The 15,539-nt window shown below is 42.3% G+C and overlaps 1 protein-coding gene across 6 annotated transcripts in view; it reads left to right on the forward strand.

Annotated features, from left to right (window-relative positions):
• The window catches only part of LOC122550764 (actin-binding protein WASF3), a 126,735-nt gene that overhangs the window by 63,512 nt on the left and 47,684 nt on the right, over nt 1-15,539 (forward strand). For 5 of the 6 annotated variants that reach the window (XM_043691992.2, XM_043691995.2, XM_043691991.2 and 2 more), the window contains one exon: nt 4,889-5,023. The exons of the other annotated variant lie outside the window; for it this stretch is intronic. In XM_043691992.2, coding sequence (XP_043547927.1) covers nt 4,889-5,023 — 135 coding nt within the window. The remainder of the gene's footprint in view (nt 1-4,888; nt 5,024-15,539) is intronic. 6 annotated transcript variants of the gene reach the window in all.

Raw genomic sequence — 15,539 nt, forward strand, 5'->3', positions numbered from 1 at the left:
AGAGGGAAATCAGGAGGGCAAAATGGGGTCATGAGATAGCTTTGGCAAATAGAATTAAGGAGAATCCAAAGGGGTTTTACAAATATATTAAGGACAAAAGGGTAACTAGGGAGAGAATAGGGCCCCTCAAAGATCAGCAAGGCGGCCTTTGTGTGGAGCCACAGAAAATGGGGGAGATACTAAATGAATATTTTGCATCAGTATTTACTGTGGAAAAGAATATGGAAGATATAGACTGTAGGGAAATAGATGGTGACAGATTACAGAGGAGGAAGTGCTGGATGTTTTGAAATGGTTAAAGGTGGATAAATCCCCAGGACCTGATCAGAAGTACCTTACAACTCTGTGGGAAGCTAGAGAAGTGATTGCTGGGCCTCTTGCTGAGATATTTGTATCATCAATAGTCACAGGTGAAGAGCCGGAAGACTGGAGGTTGGCTAACGTGATGCCGCTGTTTAAGAAGGGTGGTAAAGACAAGGCAGGGAACTATAGACCGGTAAGCCTGACCTCGGTTGTGGGCAAGTTGTTGGAGGGAATCCTGAGGGACAGGATGTACATGTATTTGGAAAGGCAAGGACTGATTCGGGATAATCAACATGGCTTTGTGCATGGAAAATCATGTCTCACAAACTTGATCAAGTTTTTTGAAGAAGTAACAAAGAAGATTGATGAGGGCAGAGCAGTAGATGTGATCTATATGGACTTCAGTAAGGCATTCGACAAGGTTCCCCATGGGAGACTGATTAGCAAGGTTATATCTCATGGAATAGAGGGAGAACTAGCCATTTGGATACAGAATGGGCTCAAAGGGTGGTGGTGGAGGGTTGTTTTTCAGACTGGAGGCCTGTGACCAGTGGAGTGCCATAAGGATCGGTGCTGGGCCCTCTACTTTTTGCCATTTACATAAATGATTTGGATGCGAGCATAAGAGGTACAGTTAGTAAGTTTGCAGATGACATCAAAATTGGAGGTGTAGTGGTCAATGAAGAAGGTTACCTCAGATTACAACAGGATCTGGACCAGATGGGCCAATGGGCTGAGAAGTGGCAGATGGAGTTTAATTCAGATAAATGCAAGGTGCTGCATTTTGGGAAAGCAAATCTTAGCAGGACTTATACACTGAATGGTAAGGACCTAGGGAGTGTTGCTGAACAAAGAGACCTTGGAGTGCAGATTCATAGCTCCTTGAAAGTGGAGTCGCAGGTAGATAGGATAGTGAAGAAGGTGTTTGGTATGCTTTCCTTTATTGGTCAGACTATTGAGTACAGGAGTTGGGAGGTCATGTTGCGGCTGTACAGGACATTGGTTAGGCCACTGTTGGAATATTGTGTGCAATTCTGGTCTCCTTCCTATCGGAAAGATGTTGTGCAACTTGAAAGGGTTCAGAAAAGATTTACAAGGATGTTGCCAGAGTTGGAAGATCTGAGCTACAGGGAGAGGCTGAACAGGCAGGGGCTGTTTTCCCTGGAGCGTCGGAGGCTGAGGGGTGACCTTATAGAGGTTTACAAAATTATGAGGGGCATGGATAGGATAAATAGACAAAGTCTTTTCCCTGGGGTCAGGGAGTCCAGAACTAGAGGGCATAGGTTAGGGTGAGAACGGAAAGCTATAAAAGAGACCTACGGGGCAACTTTTTCACTCAGAGGGTGGTACGTGTATGGAATGAGCTGCCAGAGGATGTGGTGGAGGCTGGTACAATTGCAACATTTAAGAGGTATTTGGATGGGTATTTGAATAGGAAAGGTTTGGAGGGATATGGGCTGGGCGCTGGCAGGTGGGACTAAATTGGGTTGGGATATCTGGTAGGCATGGACGGACGGGTTGGACCAAAGGGTCTGTTTCCATGCTGTACATCTCTATGACACTAAATGAAATAATGAGAGTCCAAAGATAGTGTTGTGAGTCAGGCTAGACCCCCTCAAAACATTTCAAGAAAGTAGTCCAGACCCTAACTTTGCTAATTGCTTTAAGCAGGTGTACAGTGGATATTCCAGGCGAGATGTAGCTGGTCAAACCACTTAGTTTTAAGCCACTTAGAATTTATTTACAAGATTACCGAATGAAATTCGAAAATAGAATACCGAATAACTTAACCTAACAGATTATCCCAACTTAATGATGCTGTTCCAAATTCCTGCAACAATCCCCATAAACCCCCTTGGCAAAAGAAGTAAAATGAAATAGGGTCTTACAGGAGAGAGAGAGAGAGAGAGAGAGAGAGAGAGATATGACGGAGAGATATTCAGAGTGGAACACCTTCTTTCTTGTGGCTGTCTCTTGGACCGCAGCCTCGCTGACTGCCTGCTTTCAGTGAACAGCCAGACTGCTAAAACCAAACCAAACCAAGCAAGCATATGTAAGGTATAGACAGGATAGATCGAGTGAATCCTTAGAGTATAAAGGCAGGAGGAGTATACTTAAGAGGGAAATCAGGAGGGCAAAAAGGGGATATCACATAGCTTTGGCAAATAGAATTAAGGAGAATCCAAAGGGTTTTTACAAATACATTAAGGACAAAAGGGTAACTCGGGAGAGAATAAGGCCCCTCAGAGATCAGCAAGGCAGCCTTTGTGTGGAGCCACAGAAAATGGGGGAGATGCTGAACGAGTATTTTGCATCAGTATTTACTGTGGAAAAGGATATGGAAGATATAGACTGTAGGGAAATAGATGGTGACACCTTGCAAAATGTCCATATTACAGAGGAGGAAGTGCTGGATGTCTTGAAACGCATAAAGGTGGATAAATCCCCAGGACCTGATCAGGTGTATCCTAGAACTCTGTGGGAAGCGAGAGAAGTGATTGCTGGGCCTCTTGCTCAGATATTTGTATCATTGATAGTCACAGGTGAAGTGCCAGAAGACTGGAGGTTGGCTAACGTGGTGTTACTGTTTAAGAAGGGTGGTAAGGACAAGGCAGGGAACTATAGACCAGTGAGCCTGACGTCGGTGGTGGGCAAGTTGTTGGAAGGAATCCTGAGGGACAGGATGTACATGTATTTGGAAAGGCAAGGACTGATTTGGGATAGTCAACATGGCTTTGTGCTTGGGAAATCATAACTCACAAACTTTAAGAACTGACTGACAGATTAACTCTGATTTCTCTGATGCTGCCAGACTTGCTGAGCTTTTCCACAATTTCTATTTTCATCTCTGATTTTACAGCATCTACAGTTCTTAGTTTTTATTTAGTAAATTTCTTATTCATTATGAGCGCACTTAAACAACTTATACCATGATTGTAACACAAAGCATGTAAAATTTGACAACCCACCAGACATGCCGAGTGAAATTCGTGAAATATTATGACAGTTAGAGTCATCGAGTCATAGAGATGGACAACATGAAAACTGACCCTTCGGTCCAACTCGCCCATGCCGACCAGATGTCCTAAATTAATCTAGTCCTATTTGCCAGCACTTGGCCCATGTCCCTCTGAGCCCTTCCTATCTATGGACCATCCAGATGCCTTTTTAAATGTTATAATTGTACCAGAGTCCACCAGTTCCTCTGGCAGCTCATTTCCATACACACAGCATCCTTTGCATGAAAATGTTGCCCCTTAGGTCCCTTTTTCAATCTTTCCCCTCTCACCTTAAACCCAGGGAAACTGCCCCCAATCCAGGGAAAAGTCCTTGTCTATTTACCTTATCCATGCCCCTCATGATTTTATAAACCTCTATAAGGTCACCCCTCAGCCTCTGATGCTCCAGGGAGAACAGCCCCAGCCTATTCAACCTCTCCCTATAGCTCAAACCTTCCAACCCTGGAAACATCTTTGTAAATCTCTGAACCCTTTCAAGTTTCACAGCATCCTTCTGATAGGAGGGAGACCAGAGTTGCACACAATATTACAAAAGTGGTCTAACCAAAGTCCTGTACAGTGGAAACATGACCTCCCAACTCCTATGCTCAATGCAATGACTAATAAAGGAACACTTGCTAAACACCTTCTTCACTATCCTATCTATCTGTGATTCTATTTGCAAGGAACTATGAACCTACACTCCAAGGTCTTTGTTCAGCAACACTCCCCAGGACCTTACCATTAAATGTACAAGTCCTGCCCTGATTTGCCTTTCCAAAATGCAGCACCTCACATTTATCTAAATTATACTCCATCTGCCACTCCTCAGCCCATTGGCCTATCTGCTCAAGATCCCATTGTAATCTGAGGTAACCTTCTTCGTTGTCCACTGCACCTCCAATTTTGATGTCATTTGCAGACTTATTAATTATACCTCCCATGTTCACATCCAAATTATTTATATAACTGACGAAAAGCAGCGGACCCAGCACCGATCCTTGTGGCACAGCACTGGTCACAGGCATCCAGTCTGAAAAGCTATGAAATACAATGCAAATAAATGCATTTGTGTTTTGAGTAGTTTTATGGTAGCATGATATCTTTCAAACTGGATCCAAATCATGATTAATTCCACTTTAGTATATGTTTTTCTATTTTCTGTTATCAATTGCCCAATACTACTGATGTGCGTGGGAGCTTACGAACACTGGTGCAATCCACAGTGCCCAGATTAGTGACCTCAACAAGTGTCGGTGCTTGAGAAACTTCGGCTTAAAGTTGCTGAGTTGGAGTCCAAACCATGAATGCTGCAACATGCCAGAGAGGGGGAAGAGTTACCTGGACAGTGTGATTCAGTGTAGTGTAGTCAATGGAGAATCTCATTTCGTTTTCTCTTAAATTGTGGTTCCTTAATTCTGCTGCTCAGAGCAATAGGAAATTATCAACGAGAATTGCTACTTTGTTCCAAATGCAAAGCTAATGGAAAGGTATTCAATATGTTTAGTTTATATGGTAGTTCTGTTATTTGAAAATATTGATTTTCACTTTTTATTCTTAAACATTTGTTCTGTCAATCTGTTAAGGCAAACATGCAGAGGATATATTTGGTGAGCTGTTTAATGAAGCTAACAACTTCCATATCCGAGCAAACTCTCTCCAAGATAGAATTGATCGTTTGGCTGTCAAAGTTACTCAACTGGACTCCACTGTGGAAGAAGGTAAGTAATTCAGTGCTAGGGTTAATAATTCTTTTGATTTATTTGATTTCCTTAAAGATATTCCTAATGATTTTCTTTTCAATTTTTGAATCATAATTAAAGGCAGCCCAAGATTCCTGTAGGAAAACAAATAAGGACCTTTTTACTTAATGATACAGATTGTACCCTTTGTGATGAGTTACTTTCTTCTTAATGACTAGAAATAAGAATACAGGAACAGGAGTAAGCCATTCAGCACCTTGAGCCTGTTCTATGATTCAATGTGATCATGGTTGATATGTGGCATAACACCATCTACCTGCTTTTGGTCCTTGTCCCTAAATGTTTAATTAAGAAGTTAACCCTGCTAAACCTCAAATGTATTATATACTGTAATTAGGATGCAGTATAAATAATTAAGTGTTAAAGTGCTTATTGATCTAACTTAGCTTTATGTTTTCAGAAATAGACTAAAAACGATGTATAATCATTCCTATGTGCATAATCTAAGCAATTCATCACATTGAACAATTGAATCATGGAATCCCTACAATATGGAAGCAGGCCTTTCAGCCCATTGATGCACACTGACCGTCCAAAGAGCATACCATCCAGAACCCCACTCCCCATCCCAGTAACTCTGCACTTCCCATGGCCAATCCACATAATCTGCACATCTTTGGACTGTGGGACGAAACCCACACATACACGGTGGAGAAAGTGCAAACTCCACACAGACAGTGACTGAGGATAGAATCAAAGCCAGGTCCCTGGTGTTGTGTGGCAGCAGTGCTAACCACTGATCCATCCCTACGAGGGTAATTTCTGAATTATGTTTTGCAAATGTCTTCCCATTATTAGATTTGTCTGAAGTCTTGTTGCTGCTCGGATTTCATTGGTATAAAGTAGACCATTTAACCAACACGTATGTAAGGTTTAGCTGACTTGCCTTCCATTCCCCCTTTTTTTTTTTAAATGTACTGGTATTTATCATTAGTTATCACATAGTGGGTGGCCAATCCGTTACTTTCCCTTTTTGTGTTACCACCCAAGAGTAATTTGTGCCCTTCAGTAAAAAAAACATAAATGTTGGAAATATGTTTAGGAGAATTCAACCAAATAAATGTTTTATGTTTGGAATGCCCATTGACTTAAAATGTCAAAGTCTATTTCTCTCTCCACAGATACTACCTGATGTGCTTAGTATTAACAGCATTTTCTGTTTTTATTTCAGACTTCCAGCTTTTGAAATATTTTGCTCTAATTTTCACCATATTGCCTATGTTGTTGATTGTCTATTTTAACCTTTAAATTATTGTAAAAACCTAGTATTCTTTAAGGTAATATGTACACATTACTAAATTATTGGAAAAGTCACCCCAATATCATATTTCAGTAAATACACTCAAACAGTGGCAAAAACTTTAAAAAATGCAATGATTGTGTAGACACAAGTTTGGGTTTCATTATTGTGGCACTGTCTCATTCATTTGTGTTTGCTGTGTTGCACGAATGTGAACAATCCGACATGGCTGCACTGTGACTATGGTTTCTCTCCTTTCTATTCACAATATGAATTAGCTGCATTTAAGTGATTGCTTAAAATTTGAGCTTCAACTCTTAGGTAGCACTTATGATGAAAGGTATATACAGCAGTTCCAAATAATTGGGAAACAGATATTTTTCACTAATGTGGTTGCTGGGAATTACCAAAACACTAATATTGATAAATGGGGAGGAAACTATGTTGAAACTAGAGTTTAATCAGAGCTCCTGAAGAATGAAGCAAGCTATGGTACCAAACACCGAAACCTCAATTTCCTCTTCACTATGTGGTTGAATCCATTTCTTGTCCATTTGTGCTATGTAATCTAGTTAGCTAAAGATTGACCTAGTAGTGAGAAAGGAATCTGTGAAAAAGAACGGTCTATGACATGAAGAGGAACTTGTAGATGGTGGTATCTCACCTAGACCGGTTGCTGTTATTGTTCTAGTTGGTATTTGCATTTTGAAGGTATTTTCAAAGAAGCATTGACACATTGTTGCTGTTTACCCTTACATTTGATATACAAGGGATCCACAGTGCTCTGGTGATGGAGAGAATGACTGTTTAAGATTTTGAATGCGTTGCCATCAAGTGGACTGCTTTGACCTGAATGATGTTGACCTGCTTGTGTGTTGCTGGAGCTGTACTCGTCCAAAGAAAAAGAATATATTTAATTCTGACTCCTGAAAAATGCCTTGTAGATGGTGAATAGATTTTGGGTAGCCAGGTGTTGAGTAATTCAGTGCAGAAGTTTCTGTCAGGTGGAAATGTTGAAAATGTCTGAAATTTGAAAGTCTGCTCTGACCATGGCACCTACCTTTTTCATGGACAAAAGTAGGATGGTGTCAAATTTTGCATATGTATAATTCATGGAGGCAACAGGCTATACAGATTAGCAATTGTTTCCACTTTTTTTGTGCATTTGTGGTCTGGGTGTCCAGAGATTAGATTAGTCAAAGGGCAGGTTTAAACCCTATGAAAGCATTTGGATAGCCAGGGTGCTCTTTTCAAGAGGCAAGGAATATGATCCACAGAGACCTTTGAGTCAAGTTAGCACCTTTTAGGAAAGACCATTCTCTCTTTGAGAGAAGTAAGGTGCCCTTTGAAATTGTTAATGAATGAATTGGGCATAAACTAAACAACTGTCAATCCTAATTGGAATTGTCAACAGAGCTGTCAAAATCAACTGTCAAATCTGCTAAAAGTGTGAAGAGGGCCTGTCAAGAGAAACTGCCAGAAATGTCAAGTGGAAGTGCTGAAGCAATTAAAAATCATGCTTTTCAAATCTTTGGTGGGGGGTGGGGAAACATCTGGAATATTGAAAATAAGAATGCTTGTTATTTCAGTCTGTATGTTGACATAAGCCTGAGGGTTACCCTTACTGGATTAGTGATGCATGATTGATTCTACAATTATTCACTTTCCCAATAGTGTGTCTGTCATTTCACTGATTGAGACAATAAATTTCAAGCAGCTTGAGACTATGAATTCCAGATCCTGTTATAAGGGCCGTGTTGTTGAAGGGATGTAAATCTATTTTTTTAATGAATGAGAGTATTTTTTTCAATGCATTGAAGTCTCCAATGGACATTTAGAATATATATTTTCAATTTGAATGGTCTTGTGGTCATCTCATGGTGGTTACTGGGTACGCATGCATAGTAGCTGTAAGAATGAAGAGTGGTGGCTGGGAGGGTCATATATTGACATGAGTTGACACTTGGAAAAGTGGCTATAAAACATTGGGTGTGCAGGTTTATGTTGATTTGGACTGTATGAAAGGTTTGTATAGTGGTTCGAGCTAGGTTGACCTCATTGACTAGAGGTCATTGATTGACTTAGGTTAACAACCCCAATCAGGAAAGCCCTGGCTGACCAATAGAACCAGGAGATTTAGAGTCCGCTCAGTTTAGAAGACTGACTGTGTGCTGGTTGGGCCACAGTCAGTGTGTTATTGCTGCTTTTGGTTTCTGTTTATTTTTGGCAGAAACCTGATTCCTGAACTGGCTGAACCATATAGTCAGTTTGTTAACTGGCATTCCTTTTTATTGCAGACTGACTTTTAAACTGGCTGATTTAAACAGTCAACGTGTTGCTGGTATAACTCAGTTCTCATTAGGAAACTGTTGTTTCACTGGCTGGTTACAGCCTGTGTGTTCCTCTTTTCTCCTTTATTTTGAGAAAAGGACTTTGTGGCAGGGCTTAGCCCTTGCACTCTTTTTTTTTTTGGAATGTGTTTTCACTTTTTTGGTGTTTGGACTGAGCCATTGTGAGAATGTACATCTTTCGGATGAGTGGCCCTATATGGGTAGATTTGACCCTTTGTGGGGTGACTAGGCCTCAAGACTGAACACCTGTGTGTGTGCTGGGAGGTGAATAATTGCTGCATCCTGGAGTGGACCAAACCCCTGTGAGTTAACTGTACCTTTATAATGTCCTGTGTTCCTGTGAGTGGGCCTGGTCCTTTGGATGGACCAGGCCTCTGAAGACTGAGCATGTGTGTGTTTGTGTGCGCACCTGGTCTCTGCCTTTGGGAGTAGACTCTGCCTTCGGGACTAGGCCAAACCCCTGTGAGTTAACTGCAGCTTCGCAGTGTACTGTGTTCCTGAGAGTGGGCCTAGTTCTACCTGGAAGGGCCAGGCCTGTATGGAGACTGAACACTGGGAGGTGAGCATTTGCTTCATCTTGGAGTTCGGGCATGGATTGGAAACTGTATTGAGGATTTTGTGAATTCTGTTATTGTATGTGGGTTTTGTAATTAATTGTGTTTGAGAGTGCGGGCCAGAGTAGGCTAGTCAGTACGTGGGGTGGCCGGGAGTTGGAGGGTCAATGTCTGGCCTGGGAGATAGCGGGCTGGGAGAGGGATCTGTTAGTATGCAGGGTGACTGGGGGCTAGGCAGCCGACAACTTTCCTGTGAGCTGCTGTCAAGGGAGGGGCAGCCAGTACACGGGCTGGCTGGGGGCTAGAGGGTTGATGACCTGTCTGAAGGAAAGGGGGCTGGGAGGAGACTGTCAGTACATGGGACGGGCGGAGCCAGGCAACTGATAGCATCCTTGCCGGAAAGCCAATATAGGGCAGGCCGGTCAGTGCAAATTGTGGGGTGGCTGATGGCAGCCCGTGGGATGGCTGGTCCGTAGGAACCCTGGCCAGGAGAAAGGTTCAGTCAGTATACAGGGTGGCCCGGTGCTGGAAGGCCGACAGCCTGACTGTAGGAAAGCAGGTTGGGAGTGGTTTGGTTAGTACGTGGGGTGATCGGGAGCTGGTGGCCGACATCTGTCGTAGAGGAAAGTGGGCTGGGGAGAGTCAGTCAGTATGCAGGCAGCCGGAGACCGGAAGGCCAACAACCAGCTCGTAGGAAAGTGGCTCAGTACGCGGGATGACTGGGAACTGGGTGGTCGAAGACCAGCCTGGAGGAAAGCAGGCCTGGGGAGGGTCAGTCAGTATGCAGGGCGGCAAGAGATCAGAAGGCTGACTACTCTCCTGCAGGAAGGCTAGCCAAGGACGGTCTGATCAATACGTGATACGGACTGGTGTCAGGTGTCTTTTTTTTATATAGCTACATTGGGTCTGTGTTCTATGCACTGTTTCTGATTTGATTGCACTGTCTTCCTATGTTTGTTACTGTTATCTTTGTGATGAATGGAAGTCGGATTTGAGGTTTGTCCTCATCTCCCTGAAAACTGGTTGAATGGTAGAGTTTGGGGTTTGGCTTTGCTGCCCTTTCCCCTGTATATATTTTTTTTTGTGAATTGTTGCTTTCTGTTTATTGTTAACTGTATTTTGTATTGTTTAATAAAATAAAAAAAAATAACCAGGAGATCTCTTTAGTTCAGGTGACTGACCTCGGGCTGGCTGGCTGGCCACAGTCAGTGCACTGTGTACATGAGTAAAGGGTGACAGAATACCGGTCTGTGTGCAGTTATTTTAGTTAGATGATGAGTGCATGGGAATAATTTTTAACATAGTGTATGAGGGGTTATGGAGTAGGATACTGGGCATAGGACAAATGAAGTATATGAAGGGTTATTAGGGTGGGTACAGGGCATGGGGAATTTGAGGGTTGTCAGGGATATTTTTCCTTTTATTTTTCATATAAATTTGGACAAAATTCTAAATCCCTGAGGCAAGCCTTCGCCAAGGCATCACTACTTACACTTTCTAATAAAATCTACAACCTTGGTTGGAAAATCTGATGTTTGCATGGATATTTTTAGAGGTCAGGTTTGTGAAACTGGGAATTGCCTTGACCTTGTGCACTTGATTTGCGGATGACAATCCAGGCTCCAATGAATGACTAAAAGAACTATGCCATTACAGTTTTGCACAGAAACTGTTTCCTGCATATTAAGTAAAGCAAGCATTATTAATTTTAACTGTTAGTTATAGTTATAATTACTTGGGCTATGAGCTCAGTTGTACTTCTTAGTTTCCCCTTCCAAAGAAAAATTCACTTTTGTGTTAGAAAAATCTTGAAGGTTAACTTACTTTTTTGGGACCAAGCCACAAGGTATGCCACAGCCATCCAGTATTATAGTTTGTCTCCTCAGTGCTCCAGCTATTCTTCCTGTAATGAAATTTTACGGGGATCTTCCTGTTAACTTTGGATAAACAATCCTTCAACTTTCTTGAAAGACATCATGATTGTTTGTGTCAGCTTATGCATAGACTTAAGAATCCTCACTTTTAACTGCATGTCTAAAGTCTAGGCAATGAAAAACAGTCAAAAGGTCCTTGAAGAATATAGAGAAAGTCAGAAGGAGCTTAAGCGGGGAGTTAAAAGGACTAAAATGGGCTATGTACTACCCTCGGCCTGCAGAGTTAAGGAGAATCCCAAGGCATTTTATACATCTATATTAGAAACAAGAGGGTAGCTAGGGAAAGAGTAGGCCCACTCAAGGGTAAAGGAGGGAAATTGTGTATGAAGCCTAAGGAAATGGGTGAGATCCTTAATTAGTACTTTTACATCAGTATTCACCAAAGAGAGGGACATGAGGGATGTTGGGGTTAGGGAAAGGTGTATGAATACTCTTGGGCAGGTTAGCATAATAAAGGAGGAAGTGTTGGATGTCTTGAAATGCATTATGTAGACAAGTCTCCAGGGCCAGATGGGATTTTTCCCAAGATACTGGGGGAAACAAAAGAGGAAGTAGATGGGCCTTAACAGATATTTTTGCATCCTCTTTGGCCTCAGGTGAGGTTCCAGAAGACTGAACAATGGCCAATGTTGTTCCTTCCTTTTAAGAAGGGAAACAGAGAGAATCCAGGTAATTACAGGCTGGTGAGCCTGATGTTCGGGAAGCTGTTGGAGAAGGTACTGAGAGACAGAATTTATTCACATTTGAAGCGAATGGACTTGTTAGTGATAGGCAGCAAGAGTTTGTGCTTGATTTGAGGTTTTTTTGAGGAGGTGACAAGAATGATTGAGGGAAAGGCAGTTGATGTCTACATGGATGTTAGTAAGGCATTTGATAAGTGCATCATGGCAGATATATAAAAGGTAGAGTCTCATGGGATCTGGGATGTGCTGGCTAGATGGAAACAGAACTAGCGTAGTCATAGAAGATGGAGAGTAGCAGTGGAAGGATGCTTTTGGAATGGAGATCAGTAACTAGTGGTGTTCCACAGAGATCAGTGCAGGAACCTTTTATAATATGATCTGGAGGTAAATGTAGGTGGTCTCATTAGTAGGTTTGTGAATGACACCAAAATTGGCAGTTTTGCAGATAGTGAGGAAGATTGTCAAAGGATACAGAGGGATATAGATGGATCGCAGATTTGGGCAGAGAAATGCCAACTGGAGTTTAAGCTGGACAAGTGCAAAGTGATGCATTTTGGAAGGTCACATTCAAGTGTGAATTATACAATATATGGCAGAACCTTCTGAGCATTGACATACAGAGGGATCTGGCATACAGGTCCAAAGATTCCTGAAAATGACAACACAGGTGGATAAAGTTGTCAAGAAGGTATGCAGGTTGCTTGTCTTCATTGACCGAGGCATTGAATGGAACTTGGCAAGTTATGTTACAGCTGTATAAAACCTCTAGTTAGGCCGAATTTAGAATGTTGTGTGCAGTTCATAATGTTGCCACACGTCCATAAGGATATTGATGCTTTGGAGAGGGGGCAGAGAAGGTTTACCAGGTTGTTGTTTGATCTGGAGGGTTTTAGGTTTGAAGAGAAATAGGATAAACTCATAGAATCATAGATTCCCTATTGGGTGGGGAAGCAGGCTATTCAGTCCTTCAAATGTACATCAACCCCCTGAAGAGCATTCCCCCATTCGCTGCCCCCCCCCCCCCTCTGACTTTGTAACTAGCATTTTGCTATTTAAATAGAGAGTGTGTGGAAGGATCTGGGTGTCCTGGTACGAGAATTTCTAACGTCAATTTTAAGTACAGCAAGTAATTAGGAATACTAATGGAACATTTATGCTCCATCCCCCTTGCAGTAAACAGCAATATAGGGATGTTTTACTGCTATTTGAGTTATAGGGAAAGACTGAATAGACTGGAGCTTTTTTCCTAGAGTGTCGGAGGCTGAGGGATGACTTTGCAGAACTTTATATAATCATGGAGGCATGGATATCGTGAATAGTCGAGGTCTTTTGTTTTCTAGGGTGGCAAGGTCACGTAGAGGGTGGAGTGTGTATGGAATGAGCTGCCTGAGGAAGTGGTGGAGGTGGGTATAATTACAGCATTTAAAAGGCATCTGGGTGGGCATTTGAATAGGAAGAGTTTAGAGGTATAGCGCTAGGTCAGTTTGGAATTTCTGGTAGGTGCAGACGAGTTGGACCAACAGCTCTTTCTGTGCTTTTTGACTGTGTAACCCTGCATTTCTCATGACTAATCCACCTAGATACTGTGGGCAATTTAACATGACCAATCCACCTAATCTGCACATCGTTGGACTGCAGGAGGAAACTGGAGCACCCAGAGGAAACCCACGCAGACATTGGAGAATGTTCAACCTTCACACACATTTGCCAAAGGGTGGAATCAAACCCAGATTTCTGGCCTTGTGAGGCAGCAGTGCTAACCACTGAGCCTACTGTGCTGTCTCTTACTCAGATTGTTTTGACCGGAAAGATGGATGCTGAGGAGTGACCTGGGGAGTTCTGCAAAATTAGGAGGGGCACAGTTAGGGTGGACAGTCAGAGGCTTTTTCCAATGTTGGAGAGGTCAAGTATAAGAGGGTACAGGTTCAAGGTGAGAGGGGGAAAGTTGAGAGAAGTGAAGAGAAAGATTTTCCCTGTGATGGGGGCCTGGAAAGCACTGCCAGTGGAATTGGTGGAAGCAGGCATATTGTAACGTTTAAGGCATATCTTAATAGATACATGAACAGGAGGTGAACACAGGGATAGAAACCCCATATGGACAATAAGTAGCAAGTCTAAATAAGGGTGAGTAGGCTTGTTGGGCCACAGCGCCTGTTTCTGTACTGTATTGTTCTTTGTTAAATCTCTAAGCAAGAACAACAATCTGGAACACTCCCTGGTTCCTAATGGCTTTCTATTCTCCAACTCCTTTTCTACAGTTGCTGGTTTGAAAGTTGATACCCAGCACTTGGAGGATGCTTTCCATTTTCCCATATCTATCTCATTGCTTTCAAGCAAGCTGTGCTGACTTATTGTCCCATAAGGTTTTGTGAGAATTACAGTAGATTTAAAGCTTTAAGCTGGGAATATTTTCCAGCATCTTTCAAAACTGAGCTCTAGCCTTGTCTGGATTCTGTGCAGTAAACCATGAAGTTGATACTTGCTGTGATTAAATATTTGGTAGAGTTGCATTTTGTTCTTATTTACTTGCTTTCTTACTGTCTGTCTGCTTTGCTTTCACACAGACAGACTCTGTGATATGCAGTCTATACAAGGTCAGTTTTTAAATGGCAGGAGGATTAGAACCTATAAAAGGAGACCCAAGAGAGGAAGCAAGGGGAGAAAGAGAAGACAGAATGGGAACTAAGTTTTAGGCTGAAAATCCAAGGGCAATAATCAAACCGGCCCATAAAAACAAGCCTTAAGATATTGTGTCCTAACGTGCAGAGCATTCCCACTGAAGTGGATGAATTAGTCAGGCTAATAGATATATAGGGTATGATATAGATAGAGGAGAAAGTGAGGTCTGCAGATGCTGGAGATCAGAGCTGGAAATGTGTTGCTGGAAAAGCGCAGCAGGTCAGGTAGCATCCAGGGAACAGGAGAATCGACGTTTCGGGCATAAGCCCTTCTTCAGGAATGATATAGATAGAGTCATAGAGATGTAAAGCATGGAAACCTGCCTTTTGGTCCAACTTGTCCTTGCCGCCCAGATAGCCAAACCTAATCTAGTCCCATTTGCCAGCATTTGGCCCATATCCCTCTAAAGCCTTCCTATTCACAAAATCATTCAAATGCCTTTCAGATGTTGTAATTGTATCAGCCTCCACCACTTCCTCTGGCAACTCATTCCATACATGCATCACCCTCTGTGAAAAAGTTGCCCCTTAGGTCTGTTTTAAATCTTTCCCCTCTCTTTTTAAACCCTCCAGTTTTGGACTCCCCTACACTGGAGAAAAGATCTTGGCTATTCACCCCTCATGCCCCTCCTACACCCCTCCACATCCACCACTCTGGGGAAAATAGCCCCAATCTATTCTGCTTTTGTCTATTGCTCAAACCTTCAACCATTGAAATATCATTGTAAATCTTTTCTGAGCCCTTTCAACTTTCATAACATCCTTCCTGTAGCAGGGAGATAAGAAGTGTACTCTGCATTCCAAAAATGGCCTAACTAATGTCCTATACAGCCACAAATGGCCACCCAACTCCTATAATCAATGCACTGACCAATAAAGGCAAACATCCCAAATACCGCCTTCACTATTCTGTTTACCTACAACTCCATTTTCAAGGAACTCTGAACCTGCACTCCAAGGCCTCTTTGTTCAGCAACACTCCCTAGGACCTTACCATTAAGTGTATAAGTCTGCTCTGATTTGCCTTTCCAAAA

The sequence above is a fragment of the Chiloscyllium plagiosum genome, unplaced genomic scaffold (genome assembly GCF_037043375.1).
Source record: "Chiloscyllium plagiosum isolate Xiang-an unplaced genomic scaffold, Cpla_swu_hap1 HiC_scaffold_6, whole genome shotgun sequence".
NCBI classification, from domain to species: Eukaryota; Metazoa; Chordata; class Chondrichthyes; order Orectolobiformes; family Hemiscylliidae; genus Chiloscyllium; species Chiloscyllium plagiosum.